At 39.5% G+C, this 14,433-nt stretch overlaps 1 protein-coding gene across 5 annotated transcripts in view; it reads right to left on the minus strand.

The window, feature by feature from the left end:
- The window catches only part of NALCN (sodium leak channel, non-selective), a 307,654-nt gene that overhangs the window by 104,337 nt on the left and 188,884 nt on the right, over nucleotides 1-14,433 (minus strand). For all 5 annotated transcript variants that reach the window (XM_079138603.1, XM_079138602.1, XM_079138605.1 and 2 more), the window contains one exon: nucleotides 12,346-12,483. In XM_079138603.1, the coding sequence (XP_078994729.1) occupies nucleotides 12,346-12,483 (138 nt within the window). The remainder of the gene's footprint in view (nucleotides 1-12,345; nucleotides 12,484-14,433) is intronic.

Raw genomic sequence — 14,433 nt, forward strand, 5'->3', positions numbered from 1 at the left:
TTTAATTTTCCCTTTGGATGCAGGCAATCAACTCCCACAGATGGCCGCTGCGATCACCAGGTAAATTGAGGATGAACTATATTTAACAAATGGTAATGTCGAGTCTTCTTACTTGGGGACCCAGCTATTTTTATCTCAAGAACATGAATGTAATTTGGCGGCACAAAAGGGTGGCATTTCTCCCAACCTTGCCACTTTCAGCAGGTGGCTGGTGATGCCCTTCGCCGCCTGGCTTGATGCTTCTTCAATAATTTAACTGTTTTCGTCCTTTTCTACCTTTATGGAGAGGTTTTCTAGGTTGGCAGGAGATTTTGCTTTTAATTATTTCCCCAACACTGGACAGATGCCGGGCTACTTAAGGACAGTGAGGTTATGTTATCCGATTAACAACAAACACGCTCAGACTCCGTGCCTGTGTCGGGCCCTGCCTGGTCAGGAACACACAGCGACACTGCACTCTCAGCCATGGAGTTTATAATCAAATCCAGCAGACACACTCAGCAGCCTGGTAAGGGGGAGGACTGACTGACGCTGGGGTCTGAGACCTTGGTTAATAGTTACCAGCTGCGTGGCAGTTACTAGCCAAAGATGAGTTTCGATGCTCTCATTTATAAAATCTTATGGATGTGATAATAAGAGTGCAAAAAATTATAGCTGTTGTTTTTCATTAAATCTTCCTTCAAAAACCTACTGGGTAGTATAATCTATATAAAAATACATAGACAAATTTATACATGTGAAAATAATTTTCTTGATTGTTCTATACCTGTTTAATATAGTTCATAGTTCCTTCATTTCTGATGACTGAAGACATAGTATTGCTATAAGAATCCAACTTAGTTCTCCAGATCTCAACAACATTTGAAGGAATGTTCCTTTTCTTTAGGGGTGGTCCTATCAAGGATGTATGTACCCTCTGGCACCTGGGCCACTCTGAGCTGAGTAAGGCATCGTCCTCCAGCAGGGGACGATGATGCTTGTTTCAAGGGCTCTAGGCTTTCCATCTGCCAATGTGGCCACCACCTCAGCTCTGGAAAACTCTTATACCCAGCAATACCCATTGTGGGTTTCTGAGAGCTATTGCAATAAAATGTGTACACTTGGTGGCTTAAATTAAGACATTTATTCTATCACAGTTCTGGAGGGTGAATTCCAAAATCAAGTCACGAACAGGACCTACATGTCCTCCAAAGACTTCAGGGGAGAATCCTTCCTTGCCTCTTCCAGCTTCTGAGAGCCCCAGGCATTCCCTGGCTTCTCACTACATAACCAGTCTCTGAATCCATCTTTACAGGCCTTCTATTCTTTCATCCTGTGTCTTGTCTTCTTGGATCTCTTGTAAAAACTGTTATGATCTGGATATGAAGCATCTCCTGAAAAGCTCTCGTGCTGGTAACATGATCTCCAATGTAGTAATGTTCAGAGATGAAATGATTATGTCAGCTGTAATCTCAACCAGTTGATTAACCCATTTCATTGATTAATTATTTAATGGAATACTGGGTGGCAACTGTAGCAGGTGGGTGTGGTTGGAGGAAGTATGTCACTGGGGGCAGGTCCTTGGCCTACATCTGTCCCTGGCTCCTTTTCCTTCCATCTCTGTTTTCCAGTTGCCATGAGCTGAGTAGCTTTCCACTATGCCTTCCACCATGATGCTCTGCCTCTCTGAGGCCCAGAGCAATGGAGTCAGCTGAACATAAATCGAACCTCTGAAACCATGAGTCCCAATAAATATTTCCTTCTCTGCGTGATTCTCATCAGGTCTTTTAGTCACAGCAAAGAAATACTAATGCAAGAACATTTTTTTCATTGGATTTATGATCCATCCAGATAATCCAGGATGATCTCATCACAAGATCCTTAATTTAATTACATCTGCAAAGATCAGTTTTCCAATAAGGCCACACTCACAGGTTCCAGGGGTTGTGGCACAGACATGTCTTTTTGGAATACCCAATTCAACTCACTCTACTCTGGTCTTTGGCTTGGGCTGCTGTTCCAACATCAGACATACCAGCCCTCATGCTCAGAAAAGTTTGGAAGTTTTGCCATTAAACATTAAGGGAGACTTGCTTTTCAGAGAGCTTTCTGGATCTCTTTCTACCTAGACTACTTCTGTAGCTACCCAACTCTGCCAGGTTGTCCTCATCATATTTCTTTTGCAAGTCCAGGTAAGAAGTGGGGTCAGGTCTCAGTCATTGAAACCCACTCAGCTGGAAGTCCACACTGCTCCTGCTCCTGGGAACAGTGCACCCACTGTCCAAGGTCACACGCCCCGCATCATACCCCAGCCCAGGAAACATCCCCACTTCCCCTGGAAATGCTGACAACTGACGGAAAACTTGAGCAGAGGTAGGTAGGACAATGGAGCATCTCGAGTATCACAAAGTTCTGTAACCCCTGAGCATTTAGGTTTCCGAGTGTCCCCTGGGTGCATGGGACACCTTATTTAAGAAAGTGAAACACAGATAAAGACACCAAGATTGCACTACAAAGGAACTGATGTGCCCAGCAGAAGGCTGCTTTTGGCAGAAGGAGAGCGTAATAAATGCCTTCCAGGTGGCTTGAGAGCAGGTGGCTGGCTCAGTTCCCCTTCCAGGGAGAAGCTGAGAGGTGGGGTCAGGGTAGGCAGTTTCCTGAGCGCCACAGACAGTCAGTTAAATGAGAGGGAGGTTATAATAGTTGAATGTGAAAAGTTCAGTTTCTTCTCTGTTGTTTTTCTTTTCAAAAATTCTGGGTTTTTGTTTGTTTTTCTATCAATGCCTTTTCAGCCTGGCTCTTTGAAACAGTAACTAGATGGTGTGGAATGCAGTTCAACAAGATGTGATGAGCTGCAGAATGCTTCTTTCCTTGTTCTAAAAATTAACAGTGTATTTTATACATTCCTCTCAGAGCAAAGAGAAAAAAGCCACCCTCACCTCCCGGCAGAGCAGAGGCAGACTTGGGTAATTGCTGCCTGGTCATCTTGTCAAGGCACACCTGATTTTTGTGGTAGATGGGAGAAGGCAAGACTCATACAGGAAAACCTTTGGCTTTCCTAGGGAAATGCTTATCGGACTTTGCATTAGGAGCTCCAAAGTTACGGGATGGAGAGAAGTCAGTTGTGGGAGGTCATTGGTAACAAATTTAAGGCTAATATAAGAGAAAGCTGAAAGTTTGCACTAAGCTAGCGTTAAACCTGATTTGATCCAATGAAGATCTTTGAATGTTTAGCTTCCATTGTTCCATGAACACGACACAGGAGAGCAAAATGAGAAACTAGTTAAAAACAGAAATGAGTAAAAATGTGGGTGTATCTTGAGTTCCTGCTGAAGCTGTGTTTGGACGTGGACCTTTGGCTTATCTTTGTCTCCATGTCCCTGGTATAGGACTCTGTGATAAGGTGACAGCTTGGCACCCAGGGTGAAAGATGAACAAAGCCGGGACTGAGCTTGTCTCTCTGGAAGGGACACAGAAGATCCAGGAGAGCAGAGTGAATCGGCAGCTGATTGCCAGGAGGTGAGAATTACTTCGGAGTTCTTTTCTCAGACTCTAAGAAGGTGACAATAATCACTGTGATCAAGAAATAGAGATGGGAGGAGGCTGGCAGCTCAGTGTCCATCATCCTCGATTTACTTTGTCAGTGGTGCATTCTTTTCTTACAAAACCAGTGAAGAGTTGGTCTGAGGGGGCTGGCTGGCCTGGTGCTGGCCACTCACATGGCTCCAAGCCATGCAAATGAGTGACAAATCCTCCTTCTGAAAGCAGGAATCATTCCCCAGATCCCGGAGTGCTTTTGTTGGTTCTGATTTTATGGAAGCCTGAGGTAAGGCTCATGGATAATCTGGACCCATTACATGGACATCTGCCTCTTACTTCAGTCGGTGTTAGGGAAGGTACCACATGTGCTGTGCCCAAAGGGTTTACAGGCATATATTAAGCTCTTAGTGATGTGATGGAGAATTTTACAGGGACTTGCCACATCAAATCACAAGAGCTTCATCATGTACATGAAATACTTTTAAATGCCAGTTCTAAGTTATGCAATCTGCTTTGCTTCACTTCTTTTTCAGATTTATACAATATTTCAATTTAGAATATAACCCAGCATACTATATCACTCTTTGTTTTTTCAATCAGGCAATTTCAGTGGGAAAAAGGTCTTGATTCCTCTTGAACGTGGTTAAAATACACATGTACTTTCAACAGAAAGGTGTTTAGTTTGTGCATAACTAAGTAAATTCCCTTTCTTTATTCCATGTATTATATATTTGGTTAGATTAGTATTCAACAAAGTACCTGTTCTCTGGTCTGTTGTGGAGTATTCAGCTGATTTAATGTAGCCATATTTTATGATCAATATTGATACATGAAAAAGAAGTGATTTCAGTGAAAAAAGTGGAGAATAACAAAGTATTTCAGGAATCTAATTCTTTCTTCTCCTCAGACTATAATGCCCATTCCTAGGGTATTTTCAGCATTGACAATGCCTTCTGTGTGGAAAATACCACATATCAGGCCCCCCAAAGCCTGGGAGTTCTCTAGAATTTTTATGAATGACATAAGGACATGTCAGTGCAATTTTGATCTTCCTGTTTAGTGAATTTCCGAAGCAAATTTCCAGTTTCCAGAGGCTTCTCTTCCAGTGTTTGGCCACCATCTGAACCCTTAGGACTCTTTCTCTAAGGCCTCCTTTCCCGCCTTCCACTTCTCACTCTGTCCAGAGAGAGCCCAGATTCACTTGAGCTAAGGGTTTGAGAAGCACTGGCTGTTCGAAATTTTATACATTTAACTTCATATAGTCAAACGTGTTTTCTTCCATTTACCAATAATATATTTCAGAAAAAGTCAGCAAATGACTGAAATAATTGTGTTTACAAGCATAATTATTTCTTCAATGGCTCTGTCCCGCTCTCTGGACACTAAGACACACTTTGGGGTTTGCAGCCTCAGGCTACTGAAAGTTATGGTTTCTTTTGGCCAGAGGGCAGCCTTATCATTTGGAATGAATTTACTCCAGTAAGATTTCTATCACTGTAGCAATATAAACTATTTTGCTTTCTCTTTAACTGTGCATATAGTCACAACCTCACTCATATATATATCTTTTCATTTTCGTTTGTTTTCCTCAAGTTCACTTTTAGTTTTCTTTTCCTTTTCCATTGCTCAGAGGTGGCCTTTAGCTAAGAGTCACCTTTAATCTTCTTCCTTTCTCGATTGTGAACTTTACAGGTAATTCTATTTTTTTTACTATTTTCAAGTACACAATGAAGCACAGCAGGGATCTGATCAATGTTCACAACCTTGTGCTTTTCTTTCTTTTTTTTTTTTATTTTTTTTTTACCATTTATAATCACACTCCCCTAAGCTGTCTTGCAGCCTGTAGTATGAAACAATTTCACTTTTTATATGGGTCAACAAAAAGTCAAATGTAATCAGAGTGGTGTAAAATGGGATGCATTCAACACAGATGCACTTTTAAATGAATTCTAGAAAATCAAGTTATTTAATTTACACTTTGGAATGCACATTTCTGTCAGCAAAATATGACTATTCTCAGCAAGCTGCCACAACCAAGGCAAAATCAAGAGATTGCTGTGTTAATTTCAGCACTTCAAAGGTAACAAAGAGACCATCCACAATGAGTGCTTAATTACATTCTCCCTCCGTTTTGCATTCACATCACAGGGCTTTCCTCCCAGACAATAATGAAGGGAAAAACTCTGACGGGGAAAACAGGATCTTTCAACTGGTTAAATCTTCCATAGTCCTTATCCCCAAATCACTGACTAAAGTGGGGGAGAGATGAATTCAACCAGCACAGGGCACACTGCAATCAGGAGAGGAACAGAACGCATACCTGATAGAAGAGAGAGAGGTTTTAAAGGGACAATAGATAATGATTGTGAATATGCATTTGCTATACGCTTAAGTTTGATTTTCATTGTGAGCTGACAAATGGGGGCCCCCAGGAGCAACAAAATGGCCTGCTGGTTTTTATTCCAGAACAAACTGCAGCCAAATATATTTTCCCCTGCTGCCTGGCACATGCCTGTCCCTGAGAAGACTCTAGCAGCAACTCAGCAGCCTGGGTGGCACAGTTGCTCAGCGTGACCAAAGACAAATGGGAGAGTATATTTCACCTATTTTGGTCAACATGCTTTTAGGATTTTACAAAAAGAAACATAAATTGAATAAAAATGCTCATTTTAAGGTGAGTTCAGACTACAGTAGGTTTATGGAAGAAAACCATCTTAACTTGTAACACGGGTTTTCAAGGACATGTGCTGTGTATATAACCCAAGCCTGTCACTCACATGCACATACTTATATGTTGGTCTACAAACCCTCTCCAGCTGTTTTACTGCCCACATTTTAAATCTTCACATCTGGTGGATCTGGAACAACTGGTAAGCAGATGGTTATAACCTGGGCATTGATCACACAGCAAACAACAACCTGCTGTGTCTCTTTTACCATCTGCTTCCCAAGTCCAGCATGACAGGGTTTTATTTTTTTTCAGTTGGTTTGTGTTTACTTGTACCGATTCCTGACTAGCTTCAAACCCTAAGGGGATATGGATTAAGCTTTTCCCCACTTTGATGAGGATGAGGAATCCCATACATTGTACTACATTCAGTAAATTTGTACTGAATCTATTGTAACTAACCTGATAGAGCCCATTATAGTATCTGTCAGCTTAAGGGCATGGAGGACAAGAAAAACAATTTGCTGATCCTGTTTCAAGCAAAATCCCAGTGAAATGGGGAAGTGTTGTTTTAGAATTTAGACTTCTGAGAGTATCAAAGCAATACCCTGAATTTAATTGTGACAGAGCATTTTTTTCATTAAATCAATTATCTCTCATTAAAAAAATCATTTGTTAATTAAGAAATCTAAATAGTTGATTTTTTTTGTTTTAGAATAATCAGAGAAATCAAATAAATATCCTAGAGCATTAAAATTCTCACATAAATCTGGTTGAGAAAAATTGATTTAACTTTATCAGTATATTTCATTTACCTTATATCATATATTGATATTAAGATGAGATGACTTAAAGGCCTATAGTGAAAAGCAAAAAGCTTTAAACAATGAAAAGAACATGGAGATTAGTTTTATTACTTTAGGATGGAAAAGAAAATGAGTTCAAAATAATTATAGAGCACATCTGAAGAACTGGTTGGTTCTAACCACACCAAGATAGGTCAGAAGGCATCACAGACAAACAGGAATAACAAAACACTGCCCATGAGAGAATATTTGCAGCATATACAGTAAGCAAGAGATTAATATTCAGAAAAAAGATACACACACACGCATACACACACACAAACGTGACTGGCAGAATCAGACCTGGCTGAGCCATGGGATACAGAGGGAACTGGCAGTCGTGAGAGGGTTTCAGACAGCCTGGGGTATGTGACTGTGAGAGAGACTCACACCTGAGGAGATGCTCATTCTAGTGGGATGACCTGCTAAAGCGATGGCTTCCTAACTCCACCCCATCTTGCTCCTCACAGAAGCAGCCCTTCCCGGTCCCCCTTTACCTATACAACTGTAAATAAAGAGGAGGTGGGCTTCTCCATCTTGTTAGAGGCTAGATCTTGGCATGGCCCAATCTGTCACACACCCTTTGATTTAAAAACATAATTGGCTCCTGTGTTTATTTAATTAAATAAATTTCTTTGTGATTAATCAACAGCCAGCATCGTCCTCCAACAGAAACCCTTTCCCTTGCCCACACTGGACGTGGCAGAGTCCCCCTTACAGAGGGTGTATTTTTTACACATATCTCAATCACTGCAGTTATTGAATTAAAAAATGACAAACTAGTCTTTGGAAAATCATGTAAAGTGAATGGCTGGGTGAGTCACAAAGAAGACGGGCCATTAGCACATGAGGAAGTGCCCCCTTAGTTACAGAGATGTGAAGTTAAGGCCAAGGGCTCCACCATTCACTCATCAGAGGATCAGAGTCCCAAAAGCCAAACAGTATCAAGTATCAGCAAGAATGTAAGCACACAGGCACTCTCAACCACTTGCTTGGAAGGGTAAATTAGTGTGGTTTTCCTATGGCGCAGGGGTCTGCACGTTTGTCCTTAATGGCCCACACAGTGCAAAGGCTTCGAGGGCCATAAGGCAATATCAAGGGTATTATGTGAGTATTTATTTTTAAAAAATCATTTAAAAAATGTAGAAAGTGTTTGTAGCTCGCAGGCTGTAGCATACAGGTGGTGGGCCAGATTTGGTATCTGGATTTGCAGATTTCCTGGTACAGAGCAATTTGGGCAGGATCCAGGACCCAAGTATTCTACGCTCTGGCACAGAGCCTAGAGACTCATGTGAGTGGACACAGCGTATGAATACATGTATTGTAGCACTGAAGAGTGAGACTTTGGAAAACAGCTTAAATATTCATCAGGGAAGAAACACATAAAGAAGTATGGCATACAGTAGAATGTATCTGACATCACCCTAGGTACACAAAGGACCACATGACTGGTGGGATTCTACACCATGTACAACCAGAAGAATGAGAAATTACACTCCATGTACGTATGATGTGTCAAAGTGCATTCTACTGTCATGTATAACTAACTAATGAAAAAAGAAGAATGGCATATTAAATCTCTAGGCAAGTATGAGATTATATCTACTAATGACTGAAATGACTTCATGCATATTTAGATAAAAAGATTGCTAAAGCAATACGCCATTAAAAATCTGCAGACTATATGTAGTTTTATACCATCTATTCTAAAAATCACTGCTACTGATGATCTGTAGGGAGGGACACACGGCCTGGCTTGTCCTCAATGTGAAGAAGGGCCTTAGAGAAGCCATCAGTGATAGATTAATCTTCAAGCTGTATGGTATGAAATGTACTTAGATGATAACCTTTAATTTAAAACACTATATATTTTAATAGGTGCATATATGTGTGGGAAACTTTGGCTTTTTATTGATTTGCACATATACTTTATGTTTACATTCAACAATGATGAAGTAGGAAGGAGTTTTGTCACCACTGGGTATAGTTTAGTTGTTGTTTTCCTTAGTGTTACGCAAAATGGGTTTTCCTAAAGTAAGTTCATTTAGTGAAATACAATTGAAAAACTGAATGATACTTATACTAAATTCATCTGAGTTGTTGCCCAAGAGAAAAAGTCTAAGGAAGGAAGGAAAGAATGGAGAGAGGGAACTGGTCCAGGAAGGGGCATAAATGCTGGGTTAAACTGATCAACAATATTTCTATAAATTAAGAACATCTGAGTTAATGCAATTTTAACATCTTTTAAGGTATAGCTTTAAATGCCCATGTCATCTTATATAAGCCAAAGGAACTGAGTTTCAGTGGTCACTACTATCACTCTCCTATCATGGATATGACATCCTCAGAAACAGGGGGCTAGCTCACATGTACATGACAGCCTTGGACACTACTGTGTCTATTGTCCTTGCTTTCAGGAAGGCTATCCAATTCTTCCCAAGTCACCTTTCTAGTGATCAATTGTTTTAGTCAGCTTCTTTGGCTGCTGTGACTAAGAGACCCAACCAGCACAACTGTAGAGGAGGAAAAGTTTATTTGAGGGCTCACAGTTTCAGAGGTCTTAGTCCATAGAAGGCCAGCTCTGTTTCTCAGGGGTTGAGGTGAAGCAGAACATCATGGAGGAAGCGTGTGGCAGAGGAAAGCAGCTCATGTGGTGATCAGAAAGCAGAGAGAGACTCCACTCACCAGATACAAATATATATTCCATAGCCACGCCTGCAATGAGCTACTTCCTCCAGCCACAGCCCACCTGCCTCCAGTTACCACTCAGTTAATCCCATCAGTGATTAATTCACTGATTAGGTCAAGACCATAGTCCAATTATTTCTCCTCCAAACCTTTATGCATTGTCTCACACGTGAGCTTTTGGGAGACACCTCATATCCAAACCATAACACCAATAGAGCTGAAACCTGAATCTAGATGTCTGGACTCCAAATCTGTACTCTTGTACTAACTGTATTTATAAGCTGTGCTCATTGACTCCTATCATGCAATTCTCAATTACTGACAGATTTAAAAAATTGTGCATAAAGTAAATTCATTTTTTAGTTTTAAATCATTTTTTGAAAATCACAATAAAACTTATCACAGGTGTTTTGGGAAGAGAAACTCAGGAGAACAAAGGGTGAAATCACATGTGCACATCCAAGTGGTGCTCAGCTGTTGCCTAAGGCTCAGGTTTAGTCAGGGGTCTGTGGATGGTCACGTGCTCCATAATTAAGTCTTGCTTTTGGCCCATGAAGGAGATTCAGACTGCCCCAAAAGGCTGTGTATGTTTCATTACAGGAGTAATCCCGACAGAATTTCAAGTGGAAAAAAATATGTTTTACTAAGTAAGTTGCTAAGCCATAGTTTCCCTCCCTAACTTTCTCACAGTGTGACTCTGACTTAAGAACCAAATCCATATCTGAGTGCGAATGATCAGCAATGTGAATAGTAAATAGTTGAGCTATATTAATAGGAAAGCAATTAGACTGATTACTAGAAAAGAACTAGGAGAATTTTTCTCACACGCAGACAACCTCAATTGAATCTATCCTGCATTTAACCCATGGCCCATAGTCTTTGAGCTATCCCAGTTTTAAACACATAGTGCTTAGTAGACATTAGTCGAAATCCTGAATGGATGGATGAATGAATGGGTGGAAAGGTGAATAAATGACACAGATTTAAAGGTCCTGGAAAGGAAGATGCAAAGATCCCGGGGGGCAGGTATCCTGGGGATACCAGCATGGCCAGCTCTAAGTCTGGAAGTTAACCCTCCCTTCCCACTGCCCAGTGTTCTTTGCTTTCCTGAATATTTTTCGTCAATTCCATGTAAAAAAAAATGCCAACATTATTTCTACATGATCCCACTATTTGAACTCATGACTTTATACCACATAACAACACATCCAAATAAACTTGCTGATGGACATGTGTTAGTTTTGAAAACCCTTGTCTATAGGTAGAGAGATAATGAGACATCATCACATTTAGTTCCTCAAGTACTTATTTAATTCAGAGATAGATATTTAGAATGGAAAGGACTTTAGAGGTGACATGCGGTCTGTTTCACTTAGTGAGTTTTTGGCAAAGGCTGAAGCACACAATTTCCAGTGGCAACTTTAAACTGTGTTATCAAGGGAAGCAGCAAGGAGGTGCAAAACTATAGGTTTAGAGATCACAAATACTCTGAGTCTACCACATACAATCTGTGTGACATCAGACAAATTACTAAACATCTCTGAGCCTCAGTTCATCATCTAGTATTTGGGAATTAATGCATGATTTGATTGTCTCAAAGGTCAGGAATAATATTATGAAACATTTTGCCACTCAAGAAAGAGTAGTTGCTTTTCCTTCATCTGATCCTGGTAAAGGATAGCATTTGTGTCCCTGACTTAGAACTTTTAACATAATCCTGGAGCATAAGTCTGCTTCTTAAATATGAGCAAATGTGTCATATGGGTATGGACATTTGTTATTAGAAAGACCTGAGAACTGTATTCCTTAGTATATCAAAGGCAGCATTTCATAACTTGCTTTCTTTGTTTTTAATAGAAATACATCAAAGGGAAAAATCTGCTTGTCCAACCAAAGACAATTTTTTTCTGGACCTTGGTATTCAATTTTCTTGTGCTGTTACAATATTTGCAGCTCTGTGTTTTAGTTTCTTATATATTCCATTCAGTCGCACTTAGCTCAAATACAACTGTGCTGCTCTCTAATTAGCTGACTGCACCCTGAGGTCTCCAGCTTCTGTCTTCAGCTTAATTACAGCTGTGAAGAGGATGCAGTGAAACTGATGAGAGTGTCTACATGATAAAAAATAATAATGTAGTTTTAGTTTGATCTTTAGAGTACCTTGGTGTGAATATCTGGGGTACTTAAATGGGTGTGTGAACATAAGATTTTCATTTTGATTCGTCTTGTGTACCCTCATGCAAACACTTGAACTAGAGACAATCTCTTTTTTTATTTTTTTAAAAAATATTTTGTTTTTAGTTGCAGATGGACACATACCTTTATTTTATTTTTATGTGGTGCTGAGGATGGAATCCAGGGTCTCAGGCATGCTGGGTGAGCATTCTACCACTGAACCACAACCCCAGCCCCAGAGATAATTTCCAACTTAACAAATATAAAATCTAGTTCCTGAAGTAGCTCTTTGATCTATAGAGATTTAGAATGGAAGGGATCTTGTCCAACTGGACTCCTCTGCATTTATCCTTTGGTTCTCATTTTGAAATCGACGATAGGTCAAATATCTGTTGACGCTCATCCCATGATGAATTTAAAGATATAATTGAAAAGAAACACTAAACTCACCAGAGTAGCAAACAGATGGTAGAGAATGAAATAGATGGCCACCACAGGTGCCCACATGTGTCCCACAGCATTTAGAGTTTGGTCCATGACGTCTACCCATCCTTCCTGGGTGAGGATCTGGAACATGGACATAAATGCCTACAGAGGAAAAGAGTGGAGGGATTATACACCAGTGTTAGGCTTGAATGCAACTGATTCAGACTAGGGTGCTCAATGAGAACTTTGAGCTCAGTTGTGGTGATCTTATTTGATTGATCAGAAGAAGAATTATCTGGATGCAACAGATGGGAAAGGGCTGGGAACACAGATCATAAAGGCATCATATCAAACTCTTCCATGTGGAAAACGAACTACAATGAATTCATATTAGCCTTGTTGGTGGTAAATACTGTTGAATAAATTAGAAAAAAATCAAGGATCTTTGCTTATCTGCCTTTCATTTTTCCCTCTTTCAGCAAGCTGTTTACCATTCCCAGCAGATTATTTGTTTTTGCTCTGCTGTCAAAAGAAACTTATTTTTTTTATAGTGAATTGCCTTTGATTGTCTACAGCATGTAAAAGAATAAGATAGTACCCATCTATGAAATTATTGCAGCTATCAAATTAAAAACGTGTGACTCTTTAAAAAAAGAAATATTTTTAAATGATTTTGTCATTCTAAGCAACATAACAGACACAGTTTTCATGTGAAAAAAAACATTTTCAAGGTACAGTTAGGACCACAGAAGTCAAGACCCCCAAAACTAGGGCTTTTCAACAAAAACCAGTCAAGCAAAAAGGCTCACACTCTTTCTGCAAAGATCTTTGGCTAGTTCCATTCTGACATGTTTTTCTAATTAAAAATAGGATTATATATGCATTTTGACTCATATGTCCTATATGGATTAGTAGTCAATAAATGCTTCTTAATGAAACTTTATAATCATATCTGAAAAAAGTCAAGAGTTATGGTCTAGTGACTCTAAAAATATCTTTATAGGTGGCAGTGCAAGGAAGACATGAGTTAAATGATCAGGTATTGGGATTCTAAGAAGAAAAGCAAAGTCCAGGCTAATGCCAAGATGAACTGAGGCCAAGATAAAAGCCCCATTACACTGATAGGATTTTAGAGCCAAAGGGAACCCTGAAAATAGTCTAATCCAATCCTTTCTTTTTGAAGATAAGGAAAGTAAGGTTCAGAGATGATAAGTGATTAGCCCAAAAGTCACTGTATTTATTTGTGGTACTGACAGAAGTAGCACTCAGGCATTATGTTTCCTAAGCAAGTGCTTTCCCAAATATTACGTCCTGTGTTCAGTGAAGTTTTGAATCCACCACTTCCAGGCCTAGTTGTCTCAGTGTGGTTTCTTCTACTAAGGCTAACTGATCTTTCAAGAAGTGGAACTTCCAAAGCTCAGAACACAGTGGACCCATTTGAATAAAGGAGCAACTGATTATTAAATGAATCTTGAACTTGGAGATAATCAATTTCCCACTTACCCTTTGTCCCTGTATGAAGCATTTTACTTCTCTTTGAGTTAATTTTTCCTTAATCTCATTATCCTCCAAAGTATTTTTGTTCACGAAAAATGTGATACATGTTAATATTGATACTTGATCCTGGATCTACCCAGAACCATAATACTCTCCTTGCCAGGATACTTAAAGAGGAGGCCATTTTCTAAAAAAAATTAGCTTTAACACATTAAAAAAGTACTTCAGAGAATTTCTCAATACATTATTTAACTTCATAAATACGCCAGACCTTATCATTGAGAACAATTATTTTTTCCCTGTATTTTTTTCTATTGAATATTTGTTACATCCAAAGGCAATGAACACAAATTCTTAAGACAACTTATATTAAGATATCAGATCACTGTATTTTCTTCAAAGAAGATGTCAGCAGTGTGAAAGCATGTATAGTCTAGAATCAACAGCAACTGGTGAAATGTCAAAACTCTCACCAGCAGAAAGTGAACTTTACTAGCCATAGCTTTATGAAGGGAAGCTTGTAAACCCAACAGATTTATTCCTGGTACTTAAAAACCAAAAATTCAATTCCACCTTTCAGCTGTCTTGGACACAAGCTGACTTAATTTGTTTTCA

This window comes from Sciurus vulgaris, assembly GCF_902686455.1.
Source record: "Sciurus vulgaris genome assembly, chromosome: 4".
NCBI lineage: Eukaryota > Metazoa > Chordata > Mammalia > Rodentia > Sciuridae > Sciurus > Sciurus vulgaris.